Genomic DNA, 15682 nt, shown 5'->3' on the forward strand with positions numbered 1-15682 from the left:
TCACAACGGAAGTCTTCTGTTTTCCCCTCAATTCCCTTATTCTTGCTCTCCTTAGTAAATTACGGTATTGGTGAGGAGAGTTTTGAGTCATCATCATCTTCATCACTTCAGTTAGAGAACTCTCAGGTCCGCCAATACTTCCCGGAGACTTGGCTCTGGGATCTGTTTCCTATTGGGTAAGTGATGCCTCAAAGGTACAGCAAGATTGTACAGTGGGAGAGTCAGCAGAAAACTCAGACTCAGATAATTTCTAATGAATCTAAGTCTCAAGCCAAGAGAGTTTAATGGGGTCGTGGGAACTTGCTTCTTTCCCTGAATTCTTAGGCAATCATAGGCAATCCCTCAAAACGAACTCACATGTCTCCACATTTACAGAGTGCAGACAGTGCATTTGGAGTCCAGGTCCAAGAGACGTAAAGACATGTGTTGACCTCAGTTCCTGCCCACTGCTTACCTGCTCATTTTGACAAGCCAGAGGAATGACAAGCCCCCTCTCACCTCAAGTCTCATGTGTCCAGCAGGCACATGAAAAGATGCTCAACATCACTAATCATCAGAGAAATGCAAATCAAAACCCCTCCCAGATTCAGAGGGTACTGGCCTCTTTCAGATATGTTTGCACACGGGCCCCCCCTACTCTCATTCACCCCCTCATGTCCTCAGACACCCCCCCTTCTCCCGTATTCATACATCCTCGCTCACCTGAACGTTCACACTCTGAGATTTGCATGTTCCTCAGTTCATTTGCCTTTTTACCCCGCCCCCCACAACAACAGCAACAAATGACTTCTGTAGGTAAATTTATAGCTTATATCACAATGTTCTCCTGCTCTCTGCCTCACCTGGGTTCTTGTGTTCTCACAGTGACTCTGGGAGGGAGGCTGTCCATGTCACCATTCCTGACACCATCACTGAGTGGAAGGCCATGACTTTCTGTACCTCCCAGTCCAGAGGCTTTGGTCTTTCACCTACTGTTGGACTGACTGCTTTCAAGCCATTTGTTGTTGAACTGACTCTCCCTTACTCGGTAGTTCGTGGGGAATCCTTTCGCCTTACTGCCACCATCTTCAGTTATCTGAAGGACTGCATCAGGGTAAGAGTTGGGGATGCAGGAAGCAGATGCCCCTGGGAAAGAGATGGGATGTGTCTCCACCCCCACATTTTCCCAAGCCTCTGTGTGTTGTTTCCTGTACTCAGACCCTTTATTTCTTAAACATCTGCAGGTTCAGACTAACCTGGGTACATCAGATAAGTACCAGGTGGAATCGTGGACAGATTCTTGGGGCTCCAGCTGTCTCTGTGCTGATGAAGCAAAAAACTATCACTGGAATATCACAGCTACCAAATTGGGTAAGAGAAGGAAGCGATAGAGGAGCAAGGAAAGCATAGGGCAAAAGCTCAGTGATTGAGAACTTTACCCTTTCCTCTCCTGCATTTGCTTTGTTCTCTCGTTCTTTCTCATTTTATTTGCCTCCGCTCTTTGATGACCAAAAAATTATCCAAACTAGACAATTTTGAGTGTGAAAAGGGGAGCTTTTAATATTTATGCCAGGACAAGGGATATATAGTCACGTTACTTATCAAATAGTTACTGTGGGACAGCTGCTATTCTAACTGCTCGACATGTGGTAACTCATTTAATCATCACAATAACCTTGAGATGTCATTTGCTCTTAGGATAAAACCCTGGTAACTTAAAGTATGGTCTTCAGATGTATAGTTATCTACTGCTGCTTAACTAGTCACCCTAAAACTTAAGAGGCTTGGGACATCTGGGTGGCTCAGTCAGGTAAGTGTCTGCCTTTGGCTCAGGTCAGATCTTGGGCTTCTGGGATGGAGCCTTGCTCATGCTCTCTCTCTTAAGAGATAAATAAAATCTTAAAAAACAAAACAAGACAAAAAACCCCTGAAAACCAACAACTTAGAGGCTTAAAAGAACAAACATTTATGATCACCCAGTTTCCATGGGCCAGTAATCTAAGTGCAGAGTGCAGCAGGGTGCCTCTGGCTCAAGGTCTGTCACGAAATACCAGTCACGCTGTCAGCAGGGCTGTGTTCTCATCTGGAGACTTGACTGGGAGAGGATCCACTTCCACTGTCCTCCCAAAACCTCTGTCCCTCACAGGCTGCAGTTCTGGGCCTCAGCTGTGGGCTAGTGGCCTCCCTCAGTATCTCATCACATGAATCTTTCCACTGGGCTGCCTCAGGACAGGACAGCTGCATTCCTGCTGAGCAAGTGGCCCAAGAGAAAGAGTACACCCGAGACAGAAGTTATAGTCTTTTTTATAACCTAGTCCCAGAAGTGGCATCTCATTGCTTCTGCCCTATCCTCTTAGAAGCAAGTCGCTCAGTCCAGCCCACACTCCGAGAGGAGCTTACACAATAGTGTAAATATTGGGATGCAGGGATCATTGGGGGCCCTTAGAGGCTGCCTACCACACTGGACCAGTATTATTGACATCACCTGGAAATTTGTTAGAAATGTGAATATAGGCCCCACCCCAGAAGTACTGACTCAGTTTGTATTCTAACAAGATCTGCAGGTCTTTGCACGTTGTTAAGTTTAAAAAGCACTGGTCTACAGGGGAAGAGACCTCATTGGTACCTCTGGCAGTAGGGCTAATGCCTTCCTTTCCCCTTCTTTCTTCCAGGTCATGTGAACTTTACCGTCACTACTAAGATTCTGGACAGCAATGAACTCTGTAAGGGGCAGAAGGGGTTCGTTCCAGCAAAGGGCCAGAGTGACACACTCATCAAACCAGTTCAGGTCAAGGTGAGTTTTCTTTTCCTTCCCTTCCCTTCCTTTCCCTTCCCTTCCCTTCCCTTCCCATCTCTTTCTTTCTTTCTTTCTTTCTTTCTTTCTTTCTTTCTTTCTTTCTTTCTTTCTTTCTTTCTTCCTTCCTTCCTTCCTTCCTTCCTTCCTTCCTTCCTTCCTTCCTTCCTTTCTTTCTTTCTTTCTTTCTTTCTTTCTTTCTTTCTTTTTTTCTTTCTTTTCTTTCCTTTTCTTTCCTTTTCTTTCTTGTTTTCTGCAGGCCTATCTTCAGAGGTAGAGATAGCAGTCACCCCAGGGATGTTCTGTGTATGTCTAGCCACACGGTTAGTCTTTCACAGCTGTCTGACTCCAACTTCAGTCAGGTAGCTCACCTTCTTACCTTCCTTCTTCTGTGGCCCCTTTCTGCCCTTAATTATTGGCTTAACCCATTCCAATGCTCTATGAAAGTGCCTAATAGAGTACCTGGTGCACTCAGTGAATGTTAGTTTCTCTTATTAAAATCTCTAATATCATCATTAACTGCTTTTTTATCCCATTATGAACCCCATTGTCAATCTTGCCTCTTAGAAGTTTCCTAAACTTGTCCTTAGCTCTAGCCCTTGCTCAGAAAGAATTTTATTGATAGGCCCATTCCTGCATTGAAGTGGAGTTCTCCTGAGCTTCAAAGAGAAGCTCTATTCTCTCCAGTTCTGAGAAGCCCTGGGGGCACAGGGAGGGCCTCTTCTCCCCATTTCCCTTCCCCTTCCTAATCCTTCAGTGCCATCTGCCCTGACATTCATCTGCATTGTTTTCACCCTTTGTCTCTCTTCATGTCAGCCTGAGGGAGTCCTTGTGGAGAAGACATACAGTTCATTGCTTTGCCCAAAAGGTGGGTGAATGCAGAGAGGGGTTGGTGCTGAGAATTCCTGTTGGCAACAGGAGATTTTTGTAGGCCAAGGGAGGAATACATAGGACAAGAAGGGATAGGAGAGAGTCTGGGGTGCTATCCCCTAATAGGGCCAATTAGCTGAGAGACAGGATGAAGAATAAAAAATGTACAACACAATTATGGGGTTTTTTGGAATTTATTTTCAGCAGAGAACACTATGAACAGGTTAAAAAAAATTTGCCTCCAACCCACAGAAAGCACTGGGTACAGAAAACCCTGGATTATAGAAAGTTTTTCTATGGTTTGGACTTGAACTCGCACTATGTCCACCTTCTCTACTTTCTCCTTTTCTCTGCCTCTCACAGGACAAGTGGCTTCAGAATCCATCTCCTTAGAGCTCCCTGTGGATGTTGTTCCTGATTCAAGCAAGGCTTATGTTACGGTTCTGGGTAAATAGCCAGAGATTCTTGCTCAAAAGAAAAAAAAAATGGGACTGAAATCTGCCAAAACATGGAGTGGGTTGGGGCCTATGGACCTATCTGAAGGAAGGCATGTTAGATTAGAAGTGACAGAAGAGCTTATTTTATACAGTCGTCAAATACACCCTATAGGTAACAGTACATGTGGGATTAGATGTATATGATAGTTAAAAACAGGAGTCTGGACAGGAGGAAGTTAAAGGTCAGCGAAGCTTCATACGTATTTAGGTTCAGGTGGTCTATAAATTGAGTGGAGGAGAAACACAGTGTTTGTAGCAGCCATTTAAAAAATGAGGAATTTATGTATTTGAGTATAGTTAGGGAAGATAAAACCATATTTACACAGATGGGACACTTCACTTCTCTGGGCAGGGAGAGGGATTGAGTAGAAAAGCCTGAGCTTGAAAATCATACCAAATTGGGTTGGGATCCAAGTTGTGCCATTTAATAGCCATGTGACCTTTAATAAATAAGTGAACAATTCTGATCCTTTTTTCCCCTCTTCTGCAAGACAGAAATGATAACCTACCTCTCAGGATTGGTGTTAAAATTAAATATAAAGTTTCCACCATAATATCTAGCAGATAGTAGGAGCCCTGGACGAGTTAGATTATTTCTTTATTCTTATCCCCTACCAAGATCCCTTCCAGGTTAAAATTTCTCTATTTGGACTGTATTTGATTCATACTTGTCGTATATCACTAATCTTATTGTAGTATAGCTCACTGTCTATGTCTGTCTTTCACACTGCCTTGTGGGCTCCTTGAGGATAAGGGCCATGTCTTTTACTTTGTCTTTTACTATTGACAGTTCCTGCCAAATAGTTGACCTTCAGTGCCTATTTATAGATTTGAGTTGAACTTGAACTTGAACCTGAACTGCCTTAGGTAGCCTATGTACCTCTCTATGTACTCTAGCACCTTGTACGAACCCAGTATTATAGTGCTATATTGTAATTGTTTATAATGAGTTTTACTTGCAATGTTCTGTCATTCTTTGCCCCTCTGATTATGATCCTTTGAGGTAAAGACTGTATTTGACTTATTGTCTCCCAGGCACAGTGTGGGTACTGAACTAAATGGTCGCTGATACATGTTTGTTAAATGAATGCCAGTAACTCACAAGGGCTCCTTCTCTCTACCATCACTTTCTCTCTCCTTTTGGATCTCAGGAGACATTATGGGCACAGCCCTACAGAACCTAGACAATCTGGTACAGATGCCAAACGGCTGTGGGGAGCAGAACATGGTCTTGTTTGCTCCCATAATCTACGTCTTGCAGTACCTGGAGAAGGCAAGGCTGCTGACTGAGGAAATCAGGTCTCGGGCAGTGGGTTTCCTGAAGCTAGGTGAGTCGGTTCAATCTTTTCTTCTTGGACACGTTCTCTAGAGCCTAATGATAGTTTAATAAGATACAGGACGATTCCCCCTAAAGTGTCCCGCACCCTTGAAAGCCTTGAAAGCATGTGTTTTGAAGTTGTCCCTGTGATCTAACATCTTATCTGGCTTCCCAGGGTACCAGAAGGAGCTAATGTACAAACACAGCGATGCCTTTGGGGAGCAGGATGGAGATGGAAACACATGGTAATATTGCCCAGGTGTCAGTGTACCCCAGAGCATAATTCCTGGGCCTATGGAACTATTCCTCTACCTCTCCTCTTAACCCCATTCCTCCTTATATCCACTCTCTCTACCTCTTTAATATTGTTTATTTCAGCCTCACGTATGGTCAAGCCCCTCACCCTTCTCCCTGACTTTGTGCTTCCCTAGTTCTTTTCCCCATTAATGCCCATTAATACCTCCCTTTTCTAGGCTTCTACGGCATTATATTTCCTTAATCCCCTTCTGGAACCCTATACCAAAATAAACTATAGAACTATTGTACCCTTGCTGGGAAATCCCCCTTCATGCCACACTTCCTTCTTTACCCACATAGGCTGACAGCGTTTGTCACCAAATGCTTTGGCCAAGCTCAAGAATTCATCTTCACTGATGACAGTAATATCCAGGATGCTCTCAAGCGGATGGCGGTAAACCAGCTCCCCAGCGGTTGCTATGCCAATGTGGGAAGGCTCATTCACACAGCTATGAAGGTGAAAATCTGCCCCCGGGCCTTCAGCTCACTACCATGTCTGGGAGGAATTTGCACCTCTGAGCAGAATGAAAAGAGCATAAGCCTGGGAGTCAGTGTTCTTCAGGTCTCAGGCCTGGCTTCGGATGACCTTGGTCACCATACTTAACCAGTCTGAGCCTCAGCTTCCATGTCTGTAGAATGGGAATGTGTACTGGCACATGGTTCTCATGGTGCGGTCCTCAGATCAGCAGCATTAACAGCGCCTGAGAACTTGTTTCAAATGCAAATTCCAGTCCTACCCCAGACCTACTCTGAGAAACTCTGGGAGTGTGGGCCAGCAATTTGTATTTTTAACAAGCCCTCGAGTTGGTTCTGATATTCGTGGAAGTGTAAGAACCACTGGACTAGAAGTTCTCTGGGTTTTTTACTATCTCCCTAAATCTGTAGCAAGCCCATCTGCTCTGGGGAGGACTGATAGGCAGCCCAGTGTTTTCTGTAAGAGGTTTACTATGTGCTGGGCACTGTTCTAAGCATTTCGTTTATTTGATATTATTTAATGTTTACAACAAATTAATGAGCTAGCTGCTGGTATGCCATTATTAATCCCATTTTACAGATGAAGAGACTAATGTGCAGAGATTAAGTGAATTGCCCAAGGTGAATGCTAATGCATGGTAGGACTGTCATTTGAACCACAGCCACTGGACTCCAGAGGCACTGCTCTGGCCTGTTCAGTACATTGCCCCTACCCCCCTTCCCAAACACAGGGTGAGGTGTTGATGCTTCCAGAGAATTTGTTCAATTCAGAATATACCCAGTGAAAGAAAGATTTGTGTGTATGTTGCTAGAGAAATCATTTACACTGCTGTTCCAGGGCCTGGATTAAAAATCTTGAGCATTAAAAAAAAAAGTCTCTGTATGGAATTCATTAGTTTTCCTTACGCAAGATTTTATCCGTGCCCTCCAAGGCTCTCTCCTCTTACACACTGTGTGAAATACACATGGGAGGAGCGCAAGCCAGGGCTTGACTCCAAGATCCCAGAGGACTTTCCTCTTCCTTTCTTACCAGACCCGGCCAGTCTTTTCAGAAACCCATCACCTGTGTAGCAAGGTTAGTGGTGTGGTGCAGGAGCTCCATAATTAAACTCCCCGCGTTCAAATCCTAGTCCTGCTGCTTACTAGCTGTGTCATCTCGAGCAAGCCATTTAACCTTTCAAGTGTTTGTGTTTTCTTACCTATAGGATGAGGATGACAATTTAGATTAGCTGTTTTTAAAAACTTGCTAATATCTTTCCATGAAAGGCATTAAACAGGGCAGGTGTCACCTAATCTCTCCTGGAGAATAGGCTGGTCCTTTCCTTCTTGAGAGGATGTCCGTTTGAGGAGGCTCAGATTCAGTAAGAACCTGAGAAGAAGAGATTTTCTCCTTCTCTCCTCATTTGTTGAAGTAATCCACCCATTCAGGGGACGCACACAGTGTTGCAAACTGCACACAATTCTTACATACACTGTGCTGGCTGCGGCCCTGACCGAGTCTCCCCGGCACCCTCTAGGGCGGCGTTGGCGATGAGCTTTCCCTGACGGCGTACCTCACAGCTGCATTGCTGGAGATGGGAAAGACCACACATGTGAGTGTCTCTAGCTCCTCCTCTTTATATCCTTACTGCACCTAGTTCTAGAGGAATTCACCGACTTTTAATCCCTGTTCACCCTTGTAAACTCAAAAAGGATGTAATGACTTCCTTATCACTTCCCATTTCCCAAGGAAGGCCTTATAAATTCAGTTCTTCCTCTCACTTTCCAGGACCCGATGGTGAGTCAGGGTCTGCAGTGCCTCAGGGGCTCGGTTTCCTCCACTACCAGCCTCTACACACAGGCCCTCCTCACTTATACTTTCTCTCTGGCTGGGGAGATGGACATCAGAAACACTTTTCTCAAAAAGTTAGACCAGCAGGCTATCATCTCAGGTATGTTGGCCATGTTAGGAGTTTTTTGAAATTATGAAAATATGCTGTGAGTTACCTATAGTTTTCTTTCTTTTTTTTTTAAAGATTTTATTTATTTATTTGAGAGAGAGAGAGAGAGCACATGAGAGGGTGGAGGGTCAGAGGGAGAAGCAGGTTCCCCGCTGAGCAGGGAGCCCGATGCAGGACTCGATCCCAGGACTCCAGGATCATGACCTGAGCCGAAGGCAGTCGCTTAACCAACTGAGCCACTCAGGCGCCCCACCTATAATTTTCCATAGTCTCCATAGTCCCACATACATTCTATCATATATAGGATTCCTTTTAGGAAGAGTTGTGAAGTCATTAGATCATTGTTGAAAGTTTTGTGAGAAAGCCCATGGAAGTCCTTAAAAGGCACTGTTATACTTTTAGCATGAAGAGGAACGAGATGGTGGAAGCTAGTCAGAAGACCTATGGGTGTTGTAGAATCACCCTTTTGTAGGTCTTTAACAGTTCTTTGGTATGAGATCACTGAGGTTGACGGGGTAAGAGTTAAACTTAGAAACTTAGAGCTTCTTTTTTTTTTTTTTTTTGAGAGAAGGATGGGGAGGGGCAGAGGGAGAGGGAGAGAGAGAATATTAAGCAAGCTCCACACCCAGTTGGTTAAGGGTCCCACTCTTGGTTTCAGCTCAGGTCATGATCTCAGGGTCGTGAGATCGAGCCCTGTGTCAGGCTCCGTGCTCTCCCTCTCCTTCTTCCTCTGCCCCACCCCCAACTTGCACACGCCCTCTTTCTCTAAAATAAATAAATAAATCTTTAAAAAAAAAGTTAAACTTTTAATTAGGTAAAATAAAGGCTGAAAAATTAGACTTAAAATTCTATAAGCCAAAAAAAAAAAATGCTCCCAAACACATAAGATTCTTATAAGTTTCTACTTACCTATCTCCACTAGCATTAGAATTTATAAATTAACAAGAGTGGTTTTCATGTAATTGCTGGAGGCATTTATTGATCCTCTCAGCTTCATCTTGGGGAATGATGTATCGCTCTACACACACATCCCTGTGGAAACATCATGGCCAATATATCAGAAGATTTTGAGAAATTTTTTTTTCTAACTCATGCTTAATTTTTGGTTGGTACTTGCTCTGCTCTAAGGTGCAGCATTTATAAATTGAATATGAGAAATCATTTCCTTTTAAGACCTTCCTAATTACGCTTCTTTTTCCATAGGAGAGTCCATTCACTGGAGCCCAAAGCCTGCTCCGTCAGTGGATGCCAGACCTTGGTCTCAGCCTGAGGCTGTAGATGTGGAACTGACAGCATATGTATTACTGGCCCAGCTTAGCACAGCCAGCCTGACTCAAAAGGAGATTGCCAAGGCCACTGCCATAGTGGCTTGGTTGGCCAAGCAACGTAATGCATATGGGGGCTTCTCCTACTCAGGTAAATAACCTCCTCTCCAACTGCCAACTCCATTCTTTTTTATCAGGTAGGATTATGTCCTTTGTGGAGATAGGAAAACAACAACAACAACAAAACAAAGCTGTTGCCCTTGACGTCTAGGTCAAGGTACTTATAATTCTATAGGGAGGGAGAAAATCATGTGAAAAATATAGGATTCATAACACTGGGTCGTATGAACACATATATAGCATTATAAGCACTATATGCATTTAATGCTCTTTCTTTTTTTAGAGTATGAGACATCCTGAGATCAATATTTTACATGTGAATAGGACATATATAATTATGGCTAAACTATAGATTAACAGATTAGAAGGCCAATTATGGTATTGGAAGCATAAAAGCAAGGTTTTACTGATTTACTTCTACTATTGAATATATTGGGAAGCTAATAAGATATATAATCTTTACTCTAAATAAAATTTACAAACTAGTGGGCGCCTGGGTGGCTCAGCAGTTGAGTGTCTGCCTTTGGCTCGGGTCATGATCCTGGGGCCCAGGGATCGAGCCCCGCTTCGGGCTCTCGGCTCGGCAGGGAGTCTGCTTCTCCCTCTCTTGCTCCCACTGCTTGTGCTCTCTCTCTCTCTGTCAAATAAATAAATAAAATCTTTAAAAAATAATAATAAAAAGTTTACAAACTAGAAGTAAAGTTAGGAAAAGTTCTATAACTACAGAGCAGGATTTTGTTATATAACATAAGAAAGATACAAAATAATGCATTTCAAAAGGGAGAGAGGGCTTATATCAACTTGAAGGATGAGAAAAGTCTTCAGGGGCATGGCATTTGAGATAGATCTAGAAGGATATGTAGTGACGCCTGGCTGGCTCAGTCGGTAGAGCATGTGACTCTTGTTCTTGGGGTTGTGAGTTTAAGCCCCACATTGGACGAAGAATCTACTTAAAAGATAGATTAGATTAGATAGGTAAAATAAAAGGGTATGTATGATTTTGAGAGACAGCTATTGAAAGGAAGAGGAAATGGCTTGAGCAGCGACAACAGTTTGCAAAAGTATAGAATGACTGTTGGGAAAACTGGGTTAGCTAAAGCATAATGGGACTTCGGTTTAGAAAGTTAGGGCAGCTTTATACTATGAAGCCCCTTTCATATCAGACTCAAGATTTTGCCCAATTCTGAGGAGCTATTAATTTTTTTTAACCTTGTTTCAGAAAGATTGACCTGTTATTGGTGTAGGGGGTGACTTAGAGGAGGAAGACACTGGATTTGAAGAGATAAGGACACTATTTTCACTTGCCTAGGTTAGGGGTAAGGAGAAATTGAATTAGTCAGGTGGCAGTAAGGGAAAAAGGGTAGAATTGCATGATAAATTCAAATACCATCATAAAAATTGTCTTAAATGATCATGAAGAGAGTAGTCATTAATTCATTTGTTCTGCAAATGGTATTAAATACATGTCCAATTCACTGAGAAAACAAAATAATCAAGAAAACATATTTCTTATCCTTATAAAGATTATATTCTGACTTGTTGAAATTAGGGCCAGTTTCACTGAGGATGTAATATGTAAATTAGACCTGGAAACAGAATAGATTTAATTGATACAGTGTTTGGTAAAGATGTCAAGAGCACTGAACTTGAATATGGTAAAGTCTTAATTGGAATATTTTTAAAGTTATATGGTACTATGCTTCCTTACTTCAAGGAAATTCTTGGTCAAAGATCAGGAAGGATTTTCTTCTTCTTGCTGAGCCCTAAATAAGTATGATATACAATTTTAGAAAGCAGTGGGTGAAATGTTTAGAACACTCAGTGATACATATATGTCAAAATTGTTTTTCAGTAAAATCCTTAGCTATTAGAAGTCACATGTCACCCACATGGGTTTTTCAGTTAATGATGAGGTCTCATTTCTTTTTTTTTTTTTTTTAAGATTTATTTATTTATTTGACAGAGAGAGACACAGCGAGAGAGGGAACACAAGCAGGGGGAGTGGGAGAGGGAGAAGTAGGCTCCCCGCTGAGCAGGGAGCCCGATGTGGGGCTCGATCCCAGGACCCCGGGATCATGACCTGAGCTGAAGGCAGACACTTAACCACTGAGCCACCCAGGCGCCCCTGAGGTCTTATTTCTTGAATTGTTTCCACATATTCGAGCAATAAGGACCTCCTTGGACCCCGTTCACAGAGAGTAGACAAAAAAGTTGTTTGTAGATGGTTAACTGCACAGCTCTCACTGATTCACAACTTCCCCAGGGTAGGTGACCTGTCTTCCTATTTTTATATGACAGTATGATGTCTAAATACAACTGTTCTTTTTAATTTGGGAGAGGAAGAAGTGGGGTTCCTTGATTCTGTAGATACTGTACAAAGTGTCGAGCAGGTAGACGTACTCGTATCAGTAAAATACAACAATTTTCTGAACATCTCATTCTTTTTTGTCTTTCCTTTAGTTGTAATGTATATAAATCACGTTTTCAGAATGGAGAAGTTCCAACCACACAATGCCATGCTCTCTTAGTGGCAGTTTATCTGTCTTATACCCAAATAAGAAAAGATTGTCACATGGCACAGTGGTGAGGAAGCCTCGGCTTGCAAGAAAGGATCCCAGCTGTGCCATAGAAGATCATTACACAGCTAAATAACTTTGAAGAATGGGCAATTTTTAGGGCTATCATGTCACTGCTGTTTCCTCTCCAAGTAAGGAAACTGCAAAATATATACTGAACAGTTCTCCACTTGCTTCTAACCCTAGCCCATTCTGAAGCTAGGCTCGGTTGAATATGAATACGAAAATAGCCTAGTGACCTATAGACGTTTAATACTAGCTTGATAGAGATTTTCTGTACAGGCAAGATATGATTTCTATGTCAGCTTCCGCAGCATTGGTGAATGTGGTTCTCAGATACTTAGAGGAGGTATCGTCCCAGCTGGAGAACAACCACCAGACGTGTAGGTTATGGGGTTGTTTGAGGTTAATGCCAGTGGCTCACGGAACGTAAGCGAATGCTCGATTGTTCCCTTTAGGCTACTGTAGTTGCTCTCCAAGCTCTCGCCAAGTACGCCACTACTGCCTATGTGTCATCTGAGGAAGTCAACCCGGCTGTAACATCCACTGAGAATTTCCAGCACACTTTCAGCATTCAGGCTGCCAACCGGTTGGTACTTCGGCAGGAGACTCTGCCCAGTGTCCCTGGGGTATACACCCTGGAGGCCTCCGGCCAGGGCTGCGTCTATGTGCAGGTAAGCAGTGCTCCATGAGAACAAGCATGCATCGGGAAGGAGAGTCCGAGGGCAACTTTGCCTCCGCTGGAACCTTTTCTCTTATTTGTAAAGAGAATCGTTTGGACTGTGCGATAAAGTTCTTCCCAACTGTGATTTGGTTCTCTATTTCCCCCTGCTAGATGGTGCTGAAATACCATATCCCCCCTCCTAAATTTGCAGACGCCTTTAGTCTTAGTGTGGAAATGGGAAAAGCTAGATGTGAGCAAGCTACTCCACCTCGATCCTTGACACTCACTATCCATACCAGGTGAGAAAAGCTGAGCTGGTGGTGGGGGCACCTGGATCACAGAAGCTGAGTGTGTGTGTGTGTGTGTGTGTGTGTGTGTGTGTGTGTGTGTGTTGCAGATACAGAGTATGCTAAGAAGGAAAATAATGGGTTCACACTGATGTGCTCCTTTCTGCCCTTAGTTATGTAGGGAATCGCAACTCTTCCAATATGGCCATTGTAGAAGTGAAGATGCTTTCCGGGTTCAGTCCCATGGAGGGCACCAATCAGTTAGTAAGTCTGTTCTGCATTTAACATTATCCCTAAAAAGCTAGTGAAGTGGGCATCGTGGTATACACATACAACTCATGATTGCATTGTTTCAGTGGGCTACAAAAGTGCATCAGATATATAAAATGGAAACTGGAATAATCTTGGCCCTTTTTCTTACCTTTTCCACAGTATATATTATTTCCTTGATCATGAAAGAGCTTTGGAATATTACCCTAGGGGATAGGGAAGGCTGGATCTTAGTCCGTTTTATTTTCCCCGTTTTTTATTCAGCTTCTGCAACAACCTCTGGTGAAGAAGGTTGAATCTGGAACTGACATACTGAACATTTACTTGGAAGAGGTAGGTATTCAGAAGTGAACCTAAGAGGGGCGCCTGGGTGGCTCAGTTGGTTAAGCGACTGCCTTCGGCCCAGCTCATGATCCTGGAGTCCCAGGATCGAGTCCCGCATCGGGCTCCCTGCTCGACAGGGAGTCTGCTTCTCCCTCTGACCCTCCTCCCTCTCATGCTCTCTGTCTCTCATTCTCTCTCTCTCAAATAAATAAATAAAATCTTTAAAAAAAAAAAAAAAAAAAGAAGTGAACCTAAGAGCCTGATTGCTGATATAGCTTTGCAACTTCTCTTCTCATCTCTATACACTAGTAAAGTATATGTTTAAGGGAGGTTTTTTTTTTTTAAGATTTTATTTATTTATTTGACAGAGACAGCACGAGCTGGGGGGAGGGATAGAGGGAGAAGCAGAAATAAAAAGGGTAGCTTAATAGGATCTTCTGTGAATGTTTCTTGAGTCACTGGAGTCACATCATCTGAATAAAAAAACAAAACTTTTTTAATTAAAAAAAATTTTTTTTTAAAGATTTTATTTATTTATTTGACACAGAGAGACATAGCGAGAGAGGGAACACAAGCAGGGGGAGTGGGAGAGGGAGAAGCTGGCTTCCCGCTGAGCAGGGAGCCCGATGTGGGGCTTGAACCCAGGACCCTGGGATCATGACCTGAGCCGAAGGCAGACACTTAACGACTGAGCCATCCAGGCGCCCTAATTAAAAAATTTTTAAAGATTTTATTTATTCATTTGTGTGAGAGAAAACATGAGCAGGGGGAGGGGCAGAGGGAGAGAGAGAAGGAGACTCCTCGCTGAGCAGAGACCCTCTACCTGGGGCTCAATCCCAGAACCCTGGGATCATGACCTGAGCTGAAGGCAGATGCTTAACCGACTGAGCCACCCAGGCACCCCAAGACAAGAGTCTTTTAACCTCCATATAGAGAGTGTTATTTTCACTTTAGTTTTTTTTTTTTTAAGATTTTATTTATTTGACAGAAATATAGCGAGAGAGGGAACACAAGCAGGGGGAGTGGGAGAGGGAGAAGCAGGCTTCCCGAGGAGCAGGGAGCCTGATGCGGGGCTCGATCCCAGAACCCTGGGATCATGACCTGAGCCAAAGGCAGATGCTTAACGACTGAGCCACCCAGGTGCCCCTATTTTCACTTTAGTTTTAATATGATGTTTTGTCTTTCTTCCCCACAGCTGAGTAAGAAGACTCAGACCTATACCTTCACCATCAGCCAAAGTGTGTTGGTCACTAACCTGAAACCAGCAACCATCACAGTCTATGACTACTACCTCCCAGGTGAGGGCTGAGATCTACCTGTGTCTCCCAACATATTTCTGCCTCTTTCTTCATGATATCACTCTTAATTTTACAAATACTTCTCCCCAAGCCAAATAGAACATAATTACATTATTCGATCTCCTAAAACATTATAATTTAATTATATGTCATTCTTAAGTCTTCTGCACTAGGGATATTTTATCAGATGTGGTCCATAGACTAAAAGAACAATACGGACCATTGTTCTTTAAGGACTAACTATTCTGAATATTTTCGCTGTGATTAATAATTTACCACAATATTAGTGTTTGGAACTTTCCTGTAATTCTTAATATGCTCATAATCTATAGGAATCTTCTGAAAAAGGCTAATGCAGTAGTTTTCAAGAAGTATTTTCTCTTTGAATTCATGAGGCCTGTAATGTAATGATACATGTCATTTCATTTTACAGATGAACGGGCAACAATTCAGTACTCTGATCCCTGTGAATGAGGTAAGGGTGAGCTTTTAGGGTAGGGTGATAGTATTCAAAAGTTAAGGGGACCTTCTTCTGAGTTACTGTTATTGTCTTTTGGAAGCTAATTTTTGATAGAAAGTGGGCTTTCCTTTTTTTTCTTGTCTTTAACTTTTTTTTTTTATGTAAACTCCGTACCCAACGTGGGGCTCAAACTCACAACCCTGAAATCAAGAGTCACATGCTCTACTGACTGAGCCAGCCTGGCACCCC

General features: G+C 43.0%; 1 protein-coding gene across 1 annotated transcript in view; it reads left to right on the top strand.

Moving 5' to 3' along the window:
* A2ML1 (alpha-2-macroglobulin like 1) overlaps positions 1 to 15682 on the top strand; it is a 36786-nt gene that overhangs the window by 20005 nt on the left and 1099 nt on the right. Inside the window, 19 exon segments of the mRNA XM_078074153.1 lie at positions 76 to 176; positions 865 to 1093; positions 1224 to 1350; positions 2652 to 2773; positions 3590 to 3641; positions 4007 to 4090; positions 5292 to 5468; positions 5634 to 5703; positions 6056 to 6212; positions 7747 to 7821; positions 7998 to 8160; positions 9373 to 9585; positions 12445 to 12479; positions 12589 to 12804; positions 12966 to 13093; positions 13255 to 13345; positions 13616 to 13684; positions 14871 to 14973; positions 15407 to 15448. Coding sequence (XP_077930279.1) covers positions 76 to 176; positions 865 to 1093; positions 1224 to 1350; positions 2652 to 2773; positions 3590 to 3641; positions 4007 to 4090; positions 5292 to 5468; positions 5634 to 5703; positions 6056 to 6212; positions 7747 to 7821; positions 7998 to 8160; positions 9373 to 9585; positions 12445 to 12479; positions 12589 to 12804; positions 12966 to 13093; positions 13255 to 13345; positions 13616 to 13684; positions 14871 to 14973; positions 15407 to 15447 — 2253 coding nt within the window. The 3' untranslated portion in view covers position 15448.

This window comes from Halichoerus grypus, chromosome 6, assembly GCF_964656455.1.
Source record: "Halichoerus grypus chromosome 6, mHalGry1.hap1.1, whole genome shotgun sequence".
Classification (NCBI taxonomy): domain Eukaryota; kingdom Metazoa; phylum Chordata; class Mammalia; order Carnivora; family Phocidae; genus Halichoerus; species Halichoerus grypus.